Raw genomic sequence first — 14,860 nt, 5'->3', positions numbered from 1 at the left:
CTGCCCAAACTGGTTAGGTGGAGAGGCTCATGCGATATTTGTCTTGAACAATCTTTCCACAAACACTGAAGTTACTGGCAATGACTGGGGTTCATTTCTCCAGTATTCAAGTGTTATGTGTCATTACAGGGTACTTCACGCAACATGTACAAGTCAAAATCATGCTTGAACTCTTCTGCCTTGCAGCATATTTTTATAGATGCTAATCTTGTGTGACATCTGACCCTTGAAAAATGGATCAAACACTTTACAGTTGGCAAAAAGATGCTGAGCCATATACAGCTCAAAGAATACATTGCAGGATATGGTTGCCTTCAGTTTGCTTTGAAATTCTGATGTGAAATCATGCATTGCAGATGAAAGGAATTGCCTTTTGGAGCCCACTGACTTGAGTTCCACTTCTTTTGCAGTATTATCTACATCTGCAGCAACTTGTAAATTGCAATTAAACAGCGTATCAGTGTGATGTATCAGGGTACATTATTTTTCTATTTGAAAATGAACCTTGTATATTTTCCCTCAAAATACACAAAGAAAAGATACAATACAGTTGACACTGGCTTCCATCATCCTTGACCATCAAGCATAGTTTAATTGACTTTTTTAAGGTGGTTCCATCCTCTTCTTTAATGAGAGTCTATCACACTGTCCCTGTAAGCATGAATGAATTTTGCAGCCCTGAGCCTGGAAAATTAGCGCAATGGGACATGAGGGGACACAAGCAAACCCAATAGAGTGATAGTGCTTCTTGAACTCTTCAAAAAAACGCTCACCTTTGCCTGTTGGTACACTTACACACCACTGGAGAACGTACCACAGATTTGTTGATGTCATGGAACTCATCAGTTTTGACTGCATGATCAATGATTACATGCAAAAGATGAGCAATACATAGAATGTGCAGCAGATGGGGATGCATTTCTTTCATGTCCTTTACCAGGCATTGCATGTACATCATGGAGTCACTGCTGATTGATATACAGTTTTCCCACATTTGACTGTACTCTTGCAACACGTCTTGATCCAAATCGAAATGATCCCTGCATTGCACTGAAGAACAACAGAGGATTTTTATAGAATAGTATTTATTGATTTATTTTTGTCACTGTACAACACTGCAAGGATGTTAATTGCTGGCTGCCTCACACGCTCTGGAGTTTTCATCAATTACTAAAGAGAATTTCTCACCACTCAAAGGATCTTTAATTGCAGCTTGGTGGTGAGCGAAAAATGTCAGGCAAATATTTTTCTTCCAGCCAGTAACATTCTGGGCAAGAGCATATTTGTGAAGCAGAGCTAATAAAAAGCTCAAGCCACAGACAACATTCATTGGAATTGCCTGAAAGCATAGCATGAGCACCAGATCATGTGAAAATCCCACAGCTTCTTTCTTTTGTCTTGTTTTTCCCAAACAGGCTTCCATTGAAGCTTGGGCTATCTTTGCTTGACGTCCTTTTAATTTCAAATGAGACTTACTGTTCAAATGTTCAGTAATACGATTTGCCTGACAAGAGATGTCTGTTTTACAAACTTTGCAGTGCAAATGTCCTCATCTCCCTTTCCAAACTTTTGCACCATTTTAAATTCGAGGTCAGGGTATTCACTGCTGGCACCTGTGACCCTGGGCAGTGAAGTTCAAAACTGGGACCACAGCACCCACTGTCACAGGAAAGGGGCACGGTGGGACAGCTGCTGGAGGACTGTTAAGAGTTGACACAAGTAATGCAATACCTACACTGACAGAAGTAGGTTGACTTTGGCTCTGCATTGTTTTGGGGAGGAGGGTGTTTCTGCATCAACGGAATGGGGCATCTATATCGGCAGGATTTATGTGTGGACACATGCAAAAATATGTGTGGACACATGCAAAAATAAATCAAAACAAGACGACTTAAGTCGACCTAACTCTGTAGTGTAACTCTGTAGTGAAACCCTGTAACTGGTGATGTAGAACGAAAGTTTCAATTTTTTCCAATACATTCATTATGCAAATGGCACTTATAGCAAACCTCCTCTTATAATCAAGTTGCTCTATGAAAAACTGACTCTCCTAGAAGAAAATTCCACTGCTCAGATATTTTTCACACATCTGTGGTCATAATCATCACCACATAAATGCTTACATTTTCCCAATCAATACACAAATTTTACTGTATTGTGTAAACTGATTTTATTATGCACCTGTGGATGTCACTAATCCTGCTAATCTCTTACTTCCTTAGTGGCCAGCATGCACAACAAATGGTCAAATGGTGCAGAGAGATAAAAAAAAAAAAAAAAAGGTTAAAAATGGAGTCAAACATATTCTGGCATGGTGTGGAATATTATAAAGTTTGTGTTGTCTGTCAGATACAGGGCATCTGATTCCACATTTATGGCTCCATCACTCATCGCTCAAAGTGATCGCAATAAAAACTTTACAGCTCTCCCGGAGCATCTCCCATGCGTACACATGCCTGCCATGAGAAAGGCAGAGAATACATTTTCTCCCAACATCACAGCCCAGGTAAAGGGCAGGGTGGAGCAACATCACCTCAGGAGCACCAAGAACACAGGCTGCCACTTGGAGCTCCTCAGCATATAGAGGCTGCAGACCCACTACTTAGACCACTCTAGTGTTCATGTAGTTGGCCAGCTCCATTGGCCAGTTCATAGGTGGTGATGGCGGGGAGAGGGAGCATTGACCTGTCTCCTTTAAGGCACCTTGAGCCCGAGGAAGTAGAGACTATCCTAAGCACAGGAACTGGGGTTCTATCTGGCCATTAGCAGTCCGCACATGGAGAGAGGTGCGGAAGAAAGATCCCCACAACTTGGCTTTAAGTTAGCATATGTGACATGAATATGTCCTTTTATGTGAAATTTACACTATATCATTGCTTTCTTATTGTTTCCAAATGCAGTTACATTATCTGTGAAAGCCTGTACTGATCAACAGATTCAGCCAAATAACTCCACTGGATCAGTATGGCTCCTGAAGAACCAAGATACAGAGCTGCCATAGGCATCTCTCAGCACATGCCACAAAAATCCAGTTGTCGCTGGCATTTTTCAACATGACCAGTTTATCTACCCCACCAGTTTACTTAGTGATCAGATTTTTAAAGCAAATGACCACCAGCCCCCAAAATGGCCCTACCGTGGTCCTTTTCTAACAAAATTTCCAACATGCAGTTTCAGGTTTCTCAGCTCCAAACAAAGTATTCTCATTGAAGCTGGTCCATGCTCTTTTGCAACTTTGTAATTTTCATAGGCAAAGATGGAAAGGAAAAAGGATGCAGTGGTTATGGGATGTCAAGTATCCAGGGGAAAAGCTTCAGTTCCACATCTTCTTAATGCTTCTGCTTTACCGAATACAGAGATACAGCATAATTCCAAGGCCAGGCTACATGCTGTGGGCCAATTCCTGAAGTCCTTATTCTGCTTTTATACGGGGCTTGATTCTGAACTATTGAAGTTAGTGGGAGTTTTAGTATTGACTTCAATGGGAGAAGAAACAGGCCATTCACCCTTAATCAAGCAAACTCCCACTGATTTCAGTGTGGTTTTTGCTTAAGAAGGACTTTGAATTTTGGCCCTATGTCAGTGATGAACAAAATATTCTAATATTGTCATTGGAGCTGCAGGTTTTATTGTAATCAATCTTAGGGGGTTGCTCTGTAAGTCAATGATCAGTAGCTAATGTAAATGGAACAAGCTGACTTTTTATCAGAGCTCTTATTACTTTGAAAGCTCAGCTGCAGCCAAAAGGGAAAAAACCCATATCAATGATCAGAGTGGGAATAAAATTAGTTATCTTCTGCTTTATGCTCCAGATCTCAGTGATTTATAAGACATAAGGAACATCACAGCACATTTATCATCTTAGATTAATTCTGAGGAGTCAAAGGCACACATCGTTTTTCTGTGAGTGCTGGACATGATGCCATCTCTTAGGAAAGCCCTGTGGCAGATCATTACTTCATAATTATTCTTCACACTGGTGTTGGGACTTGGAGCCAAATTTATCCCCGCATAACAACACTGAAATCAAAGGAATTACATCAGGGATTAATTTGGCCTTTGGTGTTCTAAATCCAGATCTCATATTATCCCTATATGGATCATCTAAGAAGATGAAAACTCCTTTGATGGAAGAGAAGTCTACTGTTCACAACTCTAGCCCTGGTACTATCAAGAAGGAAATATATAACCCTAGTATACAGTCACAAAATATTTTCCACAGTTGTCCTTACTATGGAATTATTTTGGAACAGTTACCAACTAAAAGTAAAAATACATATTGTAAGCAACTATGTTCTGCACACTGGCAGATAATTTTGCCTTTCGTCCTCAACATGGCATTTTCTTACCTTATTTCATTACTGAAAAGAAATTATTAAAAAGGTAAAAGATGGGAACAGATAAAAAAACAAAAAATGTCCCTCATTATATGCTCTTTCACTGAGGTTTCTCTTAGTAAATACTTAATAACACCACAGTACTTTATATATAGTGCCAAATTGAAAAGTCAGATCAAGTCAATGGATTTACTTCTGATTCAGGTCAGTGTAACAGAGCACAGCATTAGGCCCACAGATATGCTGGGAGCTGGGATGGGTTTTTTCAAACCAAAACAAGGATGGGTTTTCTCAAATCTTCTCCAATGGCTGACAGTGACACCAGAACCCCTAATGGAATTAACACCTTGCAGCTTTATAGTATACTTGTTACTCCTATGTGAGAGAGGACTTAAATGTATACCCCAATTAAAAAACATATTAAGAGAACCAGAAAAGTGCCACCGTGGCTAAACAAAGTAAAAGAAGCAGTGAGAGGCAAAAAGGCATCCTTTAAAAAGTGGAAGTTAAATCCTAGTGAGAAAAAAGTTTTCAGGGGGAATATAAGGGTGAAATTCATGGATGGGTACCATAGGCCAGAGAAGGCTAAACCTCCCCTAATCCAGGCCTTGGCCCCGCCCATGCTCCACTGGGAGGCCCCACCCTCGCTCCTCCTCTCCCCTGAAACCAGTGGTGGCTCAGCTCTAGACAGTGGCCAGGGTGGCTCAGGCCAGGCTAGGGGCCTGGCTGGGGCTGGTGCCGGCCGGCAGCCTGGGGGTCGGGCCGGCCAGCAGCTCGGTGTTTGGGCTGGCCAGTGGCTCGGGGGTCTTCCAGCCATTGGCAGGCTGGGGCTCTGGCGGGGGGGATGGGCTTGGATAGAAGGGGCTTCACCCACTGCCCATGGTGAAATTCACCGCTGTGCAGAGAGCCACACCAAAACAAAGGCCATCAAAATTGGTTTAAAGTGGTACTTAAGTGGTGTACAGGCCTATTACTGTGTACAGGGATGAATTTCACCCTAAACGTAAGGTATGAACAAAGTATAGACACAATTGTGGGAGACAATAAAAAAGTATAGAGACAATAATTTATTACACAGAAGCTGAGAAAGCACCTAGGTTTGGAAAGTCTAGCATTACAATCCATGCTGTCAAACTGAGTGGACTGCCTGTCTGAGAAAATGTGTCTAATGCAGTCCTCATTAAACAAGAAGTTGTTACCCACATTAAGAAGGCATGTGCTGCACAGTGCAGCTTGAAACATCAAATCTGGAACCAGGGTACAATTACAAAAGGCCCAAGTTAATGAGTATTATTCTCTACTGATAGCCACCTTATCCCACACCTATAAAACATAGGCAAGTTATCACCAGCACAAACAGAGATGGAAAAATTTCATCAATACACCTTCAAGCTACTATGCAAATCATGTGGCAAGATAATGAGGTTCTCTAAGAGAGCTGCACAAGCTGCACTTTAGAGACACTTATCAAACACAGCTCTTAAGGTTAGCATATTTCAGGTTCCCCAAAAGAGGACACTGCAGAGGGAGAGGGAGTTGGAAGGAGGGTACAGTTGGGAGCTCTGGAGAGGGTACCTGCGGCAGGGGTACTCACTGGAGGTGGGGGGCAATGTCGCTCCTTGTCATGGTGGCAGGTGCAAGCCCAGGATGCAACGATAGCCGTCAGTCAGTGCCTCCCTGCCAGACCCACTCACCAGGGCTGGGAACTGGGCCTGGGTGGGCAGGATCTGGCAGCTGTGGCTGTAGGGAAATGGACCAATCAGCTGCTGATGCAGGGGAGGGACCAATCGGGAAGCAGACCATTAGGGGCTCTTTCTGAGCCGCAGCATCTAGCTGTGAAAAAATCCCAGGCATTGCCTGTTATTTGAAAAATGTGCCCGGACAGAAGATGGAGGCTCAAAAACGAGGCAATTTCGGGGAAAACCCAGATGTATTGTAACCCTAACAGCTTTACTGGACTGTACCTGTCCCCCGCGCAAGAGACAATATACTCTCAAATGCTGAATGATACACTTACTGGGCAAAAGATCAACAAAGAGAAAAAATTACTTAGATCTTAAAACAATCAAATTTCCAATTCTGGCATACATAGCAACATGTGGGAAGCTACAGTGGCAAACCAGTTTGCCATGAAAAAATAATACCCGAAGCGGAGAATTTGGAAGAGAAATGGATTGTTCATCAAGAGAAGAAGATACTTTACAAGCAGAGTACAAGTCGCAGGCACACTTAGCAAACCATATTACTCTTCCCGGCCCAACCTTTGGGAAAGCCTCTGACATCATGGACTGGATCCTTTAACCCTCTAGGAGTTCACAAATGCTCTTTCCAAACTAATTATCTTCAGCAAGAAGATCAACCAACCACCTATGCATATGTTCAGTCAGAAGCACTTGAATGCAGTTTCAAAGGTTATACTCTGTTTTAATAATACTGTGGATATTTGAAAGAAAAGTACAGCATGTATTGAAAAGTCAGATCTGATGAATCCCAAATGGTTTATACACTAAGCATTTGTTTAGATTTTAAAGAGTCAAATGAACATGTAAAACTTGGTGATATACTGGTGGCATGTTGCATTCCATAAGATGTTGTAGTTATCAACTTGATGAGCTTGTATAGATTTCTGCTGGAATTATGTCTGTGACGCTGGCAGACAAGGTGCCAGATCTTGCCGAGGCTTTAGACCTCAGCAGAGCACTGACAAATTTTGGAAACCAGTCTGTTTCACCCATGTGTTAGTATGGTTAAGATGGATATTGAATTTATAACAAAGTATTTAGGGTTTAGACTTTATGAAATACCTGTCAATTGCTGCATTCATTAATCTCACTTATATCTGTATCACCTGCTATAAGGTAATATTTATCTTTTTGCTTTGTAACTGTAAAAATGTTTGCTCTGAAACTGTGAACCCACTCAACAGGGATTGTCTTCTGCCTATCAAGAAGGTCTATCAAAACTAAATGAGCCATTGTGGGGCATCACAAAACAAAGACTTTGTTAACTGCCCCCTCATGCCCACGAAGAGGCTATGTGCAAAAGGGTTTGTCCCATCAACTTGAATGCTGGAAGGAGAAATAAACATGGCTGACAAGAAATTTTTTCATCTTTTGCTGTTTGGACTCTCACAGGGACAGTGCTATGAAACAGAAGCAGAGATCCCCAAGGTCAATCCGGGTTAGTCCTAAAAGACATTCAGAGTTGACAGATTACTACAGCTCTCTCGTCTTCTGAAACCATAGATTGTAACTTATTTGTGTATATATGCTTACCTTGTAATAACTCTCTCATTTCTTTTCTTAGTTAATAAATACTTAGATAAGTTTACTATAGGATTGGTTACAAATGTTGTCTTTGGTGTGAGATCTAAGGTACAAGTTGACTTGGGGTAAGTCTTCTGGGATTGGGAACAACCTGAATATTTTGTGATCTTTTGTGTATCGCAACCATCTATCGCTAAGTCCAGCTTGCCTGGATGGCAAGATAGACTGGAATGCCCAAGGGGACTGTCTGTGACTCCATGGCAAGACTGTTATAGTGCTTTAGGAGTTCACTCTTTTTATTGGGTTGGTGAAATCTAATTATAGACCAGTTTGGGGGTCTCTGCCCTGCTTCTTGACAGTCTACCCTGAGGCTGGCTCTCACGGTCATGAGCCATGGTACATACACACTCCTGGCTTCGCCAGCCTGCTGGACCAAGTATATGGGGCTTGAGCCTAAGTAGATTTTATCACTTAACAGGCTGCACATCTCTACTCTGGCATTGGAAAACTGATGCTGAGTAAGCACTAAGAAATCACCCTCTCTGGAAGAGATGGCTTTTCCAGAAGGGAGGATCTGTCTGTCGGACACAGAAGAGATTTTATTAAGCTCAACTTTGTTCTTTAACTTTATAAATGAAGAATTAAGTGAATCTTGCAGTTCGTTCACTAAGAAAAAAGCAGAACAAAAACAACCAGATTATCTACCTCAGTATTATGATGAAGCTGAAAGGGCTGAAAGTGAAGTTCAAGGAAAAAAGTATTGTGGCTTTGGATTCCAATATCTGAATTTCATTCTTTGCAAACCCAAATCTCACTCCTACGTAGAGAGACAACACAGGCTTTGATCAGTGAAAGATCAATAATTCCATCATTTTGTTTTAGTTCCTGGGGTCGACAATATACATTTAAGGGGGTTGATATAAGTTACACCATTTAAATCCAATGACAATCATAATTCTGTTCACTTAGGGCCTACGCGAAAGCTCACCGAAGTCAACAGGACTCTTTTCATTGATTTCAGTAAGTTTAGATCGGCCCCTTATTGCTTAGGGTCCAATTGCTCCACTCAATGGAACTATTCTCATGAGTTACTGTTCACCGTTATGAGTACAGGGTCTACAATCAGACCATTAGAATATATATATATATAGTGGCTGTACCCCAAGCTGACACAGAGCTGTCTTCACAACAGGGTTGATTGATATAAATTATTTAAAATAAAAAATTAAAAATAAATCTGATTTTATTTAAATCAGATTTCTTATTTAAATATATTTTTTCCTTTTAAAAACAAATCTGTTTAAAATTAAATTTGAAATTATGATAACCTCTGTTAAGGTGTAACTTATAATAACCTATTAAAAACATCTAAGTAAATAAATAAAAATATGCTGCATTAATGAGCCTTCCCCAAATTTTAATAAGTTCATGGGTGCTGCTTTTTGCTTATTTAGAGAATTAGGGGAAAACATCTTTAACTGTTGAAGTCCACTCAAACTTTATAAATGTATCACAATGTCACATAATGCTTCAGTAAGTATATTAGTTTCAGTCTTTACCCTGGAGAGAATGCTAGTATTTACATTTTCCCAAATGTAAGTACTTTCATTTTCTGTGGTGCAGAAGAGCTTTTGCCTTAATTATTTTTGGTTCAGCTTAACTATGAGGTACAGAGAAAGATTATTTTCTTCATTTGGACTAGTTCACTCAAAGTCGCGAAACTGACTGGCAGCTAAAAAAAGCAGGAAAGCTTGTTTTCCTCTTGGAATCTCTGAATAAAAACCAGGTGGGAGGGGATGAACTCTAGTAATTCTAAAAACCTGAAGGATGCAGAGCCAGATTTTAAAAGATATTTAGGCACCTAAAGATGCAGATAGCTGGCTCGTGGGATTTTCAAAAGTACCTACATAGGGTAAGTGCCTAACTCCCATTGATTTCAACATGAGTTAGGCACTTAACCTGGTTTGGTGCTATCTACATCTTTAAGTACCTAAATATATTTGAAAATCTAGCTCATGCTAACCGGAAACAATCCATTAATTCATGAACTACAGTTAATTCTTCCTGTGTTTAATAAATCAGTTAGTTTTAAATGAGAAACATATTTTGATTAATTTACATTTTTTCTTCTTAAGTATCCAGCACATTTAAGGTAGTTTTGTTTAACTAATAAAAATAATTTTAAAAAGTTGCTTTTGTGCATTTTTAATTGAATTCTAATTTCCATCCGAATGCTACTTGACACGAATCTGGAGTAAAAAATTAAGAAATGCATCATCCACCATTTTCTAATAAAAATTGGAATAAATGTATATTAAGCTATATCATTACTTAAATAAATGTGTATAAATAGAATGAATCTTCATGGTTAGCAAACAGAAGTACCAAATTTATTGTAAAGGCTTCAGTTAGTTGCAAATCAACATATTTTAATGGTTACCAACCAATGAGAATAAACTTTCCTTTAGGCATATAACTAAAAAGGACAGATTCAAAACAAGATTAAAATCAATTATTTAAATCAAGATTTCCTGCTTGCTGATTTAAATAAATTATTTTAAAAAAATCAGTGTTTTAAATTACTTTGATTTAAAACTCAGTCCACCCTGCTTCACAATATTATAGTATAGGCTCAGAAATGTTGCCTGACATACTGTTATGTTCCTTGCAGGCAGTATCTTGTGAGCTGGAAAGATTTCGAAGTAATAGATCCAGGGATAAAAACAGGGTTCCCTTCTCATTCCTCAGCATCACATCACTCTTACTACAGTAACAGAATAACTCCACAGCAAAGTTCAGCCCTTTGAAGCAAGCACTATATTGACCATATCTACTAAGATTATAGAAATCAGTCATGGAATATTCCCTTGCATTATTCACCATGACAGCATTCATTATCACCTGTTTTGGCTTTTGATGCCACAGCCATGGAAGAGGGTGAGGAAGTGGAATTTTGGAACATTATCTGGAAGCTTTTTGCCTGCACAGTGCCCCAGTTCAGGAATACAAGGTAAGTTTACTTAGAAGCAGCTCTTTCTCCTCCTTGTTGGAGATGCAGCATATATTCCCATTAGTGTTGGCATCCGACCACTGGCTGAGGAGATGGCCATGTTCTCACCCTGCTTGGCCATGCCCCGTTTAGAGTATGCACATCTGCTGTACTGCCAGTCTCAAGCATTCCAACCTCATGAGGCAGACCTCAAAAAATCATGGAGATTGGCTTAAGCAGCATGAATTTAAAGAAAGAAAGAAAAATAAAGATAGAAAGATCTTTTCATTTGCCCTCTGGCTTCTAAGCCTTTATGACACACTTATGTCATGTTTTCAAGCTTTTCTCCAAACCATGAAGGTTAGAACTGTACTTTGTTTTAAATGAAAGCTGAGATGTTCATGAAGTCTCCCAATTCCAGCATCTGGGGCTTTAAGAAAACATAAAAAATGTCACAAGACTTGCAGTAAAACAGAGTTGGCAATACTGCAACAGACTCCATGACCATGCTCATTACCTCCTGAGCCGGAATTAAGGGAGCAGAATTCCCTGGGCTTCCCCTGTGAAGTGGGGTTGAGAGCAACCATTCATTTCTGATCAAAGAATCCACACGAAACTTCCTGGAGTGTGCTCTCTCCTACATGGGTTATTTTCACACAGGAGAACACAGGGCCCAGCATGAGGACAATCTAAATATAATCATGCTTTAAGTATAAATTCATCCCGTAGCAAGAACCATGAGCAGCCTAACACCTATTGGGAAACCAGGGATGTTGTTACGACAATCTTTTTGGCACTAAAACGGTTTTTCCAAAGCTCTTTTCTTTTTTGTTTAAAATTAGTAGCTTCAAGGGTTTTCTGCAAAGTACCAATTGCAACTTATTTTGTAATTCAAACAAAGCATATCTTTCTTAGTGGTGACCGATGATTTTCTAAACCATTGCTATATATTGTACATACATATAACTTTAAAGAGATTTGTAACCAGTTATAAAAGCACAATACAATAATGAGAGTTCCTACCTTTTTCAGGAACCGGACTCCATAGGTAAATATATAAAGGTAAAATGTAAATCTCCACCTGCAAAAGGTAAAATAGATTGACTCTATGATCTTAGGTTTACATATTTTGCAGCACAACATTTAATCTCCCATTACATCATAAGCTTAATGCACATCGACCAATCAACATAAATTCTTTTCATTCAGAAGATTGTTTCTAATCACTAGGGCCTTGATTCAGCAAAGTTCTTGAGGACATGCTTAAGTCTTGCTGAAATAAATGGGAGTCAAGCACTTGCTTGAAGTTAAGCACCTGCCTAAGTGCTTTCCTGAATCAGAGCCCTAGTATTCTGTCTTTTTATGCAATTACCTTCTTTAGGACATATTTGCTTCCTTTGGCCCAAGCTGCAGGGAGTTTTGCTTGAGTGAGGACTGCAAGATTGGGTCTTTGGCTACAAAGCAACTATTAAAGCACCAAATTCTGGCTGATTTCCTTATGTTCAAAGAGCTTTTATTTTCATTTTAAACTTAATACATAGGATAAAACGTTCCCTGTTGTCAGACCAGTGCAAGCAATTAAGGAAGACATAAACACCTCCCAACAGTGCTTTTAAACTACCTGCCCTTCTCATATCTCAGCACTAACAAGAGAGTATTTTATGCTTTCAGCAACTAAAACATGAGGTTTGTTAGATTATAAAAATGTGCCCTGCTGTAGGGAACAGCATCACCCAAGTGAGACTGGAGCTCTGTAGTGGGCTCTAACTACTAGCTCCTGGGGTGGGAATGGCTTTTTCCCAGAGGTCTCAAGTGAACAGTTGATAAGCACACCTGCAAATCCACATATGGTTCGCTCCCCAAAGGTTTTGTTATTATTACTAAGATGATGGAAACTCCTAATCAAAGAATGTTCCTAACTTTTCCACTCCCCCATACGTTTGACACAGCAAGTCTGTCTTTCGGGGGCTCCTTCGGGAGAGGCAGGGAAAGCACAGATTAGAATCTGCACCAGTGCAGCTGTAGCGCTTAGGGCTACACCAGTGCAGCTGTAGCGCTTAGTGAAGATGCTACCTACGCCGATGGGAGAGCTTCTCCCATCGGCGTAGGTACTCCGCCGCCCCAAGAGGTGGTAGCTATATCGACAGGAGAGGCCCACCCACTAACATAGTGCTGTCTACACTGGGTGTTAGGTTGGAATAACTGCGTTGCTCAGGGGTGGATTTTCCACCCCCCTGAGCGATGCAGTTACACCGACGTAAGTTGGTAGTGTAGACCAAGCCTGAGATGCAACAGAAAGCCCAACCAAAGTCCCAGCTGCACCAGCGGGAGCCTGACCCACCCAATGATGTCATGGTAAATCAGCCTGAACCAGACACCATCTGCCTAGGAGGTGGGTGCCAGACCCAACAGAGGACAGAGCCAAACAGATCCAATCCCGCCAGAGACAAATGAAGAAGGAAGCCAGCCAGAATGGACCCGTGATTACCGCTGGCCCCGGGGCCTGGCTCAGAAAATACAAGTCACTGGGAAGTGGATGGAGATCTGGGCAAGGCCTAACACAACATAACTTCTGGAGGAAATTGCTGGATTCCCAGGAGAGGCAGGTGTGGCTACACACATGGGAGGTAAACACCAGTAGCTTTTCAGTTAGTGAAGCTTACAGCAGGCATAGTGTCACAGGGTGACAGTGGTCCTTTAGGAGGAAAGAGGCCACTGCACCTGTGACTTGTCAGCTATCTCCTAACTGTGCTTTAAGAGAGAGCACCTAGGCCATATAAGTGGTACAGCCCAACAACAGAGAGAGTCAGTCAGGAAAAGGGCAGAGGAGAGCTGCGTGGTTCGATCAGAAAAAGGGCAGGTGAGAGCTACCGGACACAAAGAAACTGCAGGAGATCTTTGAAGGAAGCTGTAGACGGTTCCTGGAGGAAGGCTGAAGGCAGGAGAGCAGCAGAGAGTTTTGCTGGCTGACCTCCCCAAGCCAGAAAGCCAGAGCGGGAGAGGGCTGAAGGCCAAAGAGAGTTGCCTGCTGGCTTCTAAGCCGGACAGCCAAAGCCAAGGGCTAAAGAGAGTTGAAAGGAGGAGTGCAGTGGAGGGGCCTGCTCACTGACCCCTCCACGCCAGAGAGATGGAGCCAGTAGATGGCAGAGGCCTGAGAGCCAGGGTGGTCCCATGGGGAAGAGTGGGATTGCACTCCAGCAGGAAGGGCTAGGGTGGTGTTTCTGGTAAAGGTACAGGGGAGGACCAAAGAAGAGCCCAGATAATGTGAAAGACACCAGTGTGTGGTATGTGCTGTGTTGATGGACTACACAAGATGTGGAATTTTAAGGACTATATACACTGGGTACTAGAAATGGAGTATGTTTGGGGACTTTATAGACTATTTTGAATTATGTTTTCATAATAAACCAACACTTGGAAAGATATTATTAGATAGGAGAGCTGTCATGGAGTTATTGGGGACTCTAAAGGAGGAAAAATGAGGAAGGATATACTGGTTGTGCCTCGGCCTGCTGCAGAAGGGCCCTTAAGGCGGGATCACCTTGTGACAAATAACTTGGGCTCAGCGTGGACTGATTTAAATCATTGGATTTTAATAATAATTTAAATCAGCAAGCAGGAAACCTTGATTTAAATCCTGATTTGTATTTGTACTTTTTAGTTGTTTTCCTAAGGAAAGGTTGATTCTCATTGATTGGTAATCATTAAAACATGTTATTTATGACTAAATACAGCCTTTCCAGTAATTTTGGTGCTTCTTTTTGTTAACCAGGAAGATAAAATATTTCTATTCACATTTACTTAAGCAATTATATAGCTTAAGTTACATTTATTCAGATTCTTAATTTTTACATTTTTTTATCAAGTTAGCACATGGTGAATTTACTAAATGATTAAATTTTTACTTATGTTTTGTGTCAAGTGCTATTTGGATGGGAATTGAAATTCAATAAAAAATAAAAATTTAATTTTTGTTGTTAAATAAATACTTTTATAGTGCTGGATACATATAAAAAAAGCTTAACAAAAAGTTTATCAAAATGTGTTTGAATTTAATACTGATTTATTAAATGAAGTATTTTGTGTAGGTAATGAACTGAACTGATTGCTTCTGGTAAGCGTGTCTTTCAAGATTTTTAGAACCTTGTAGATCTCATCCTCTCACACCTAGTTTTTATTCATAGTTTAGAAAAAGAAAACAAGCTTTATCAGCTCCCAATTGGTTTCTTAACTTTGAGTGAACTAGACATTGAATTGAAGTAGCTGAA

General features: G+C 40.6%; 1 protein-coding gene across 2 annotated transcripts in view; it reads right to left on the bottom strand.

Annotated features, from left to right (window-relative positions):
- Window positions 1–14,860, bottom strand: part of CERS6 (ceramide synthase 6) — a 217,515-nt gene that overhangs the window by 90,129 nt on the left and 112,526 nt on the right. For both annotated transcript variants that reach the window (XM_065413633.1, XM_065413634.1), the window contains exon 4: window positions 11,616–11,673. In XM_065413633.1, coding sequence (XP_065269705.1) covers window positions 11,616–11,673 — 58 coding nt within the window. The remainder of the gene's footprint in view (window positions 1–11,615; window positions 11,674–14,860) is intronic.

The sequence above is a fragment of the Emys orbicularis genome, chromosome 11, assembly GCF_028017835.1.
Source record: "Emys orbicularis isolate rEmyOrb1 chromosome 11, rEmyOrb1.hap1, whole genome shotgun sequence".
Taxonomy (NCBI): domain Eukaryota; kingdom Metazoa; phylum Chordata; order Testudines; family Emydidae; genus Emys; species Emys orbicularis.
This window is presented reverse-complemented; position numbering and strand designations above follow the sequence as displayed.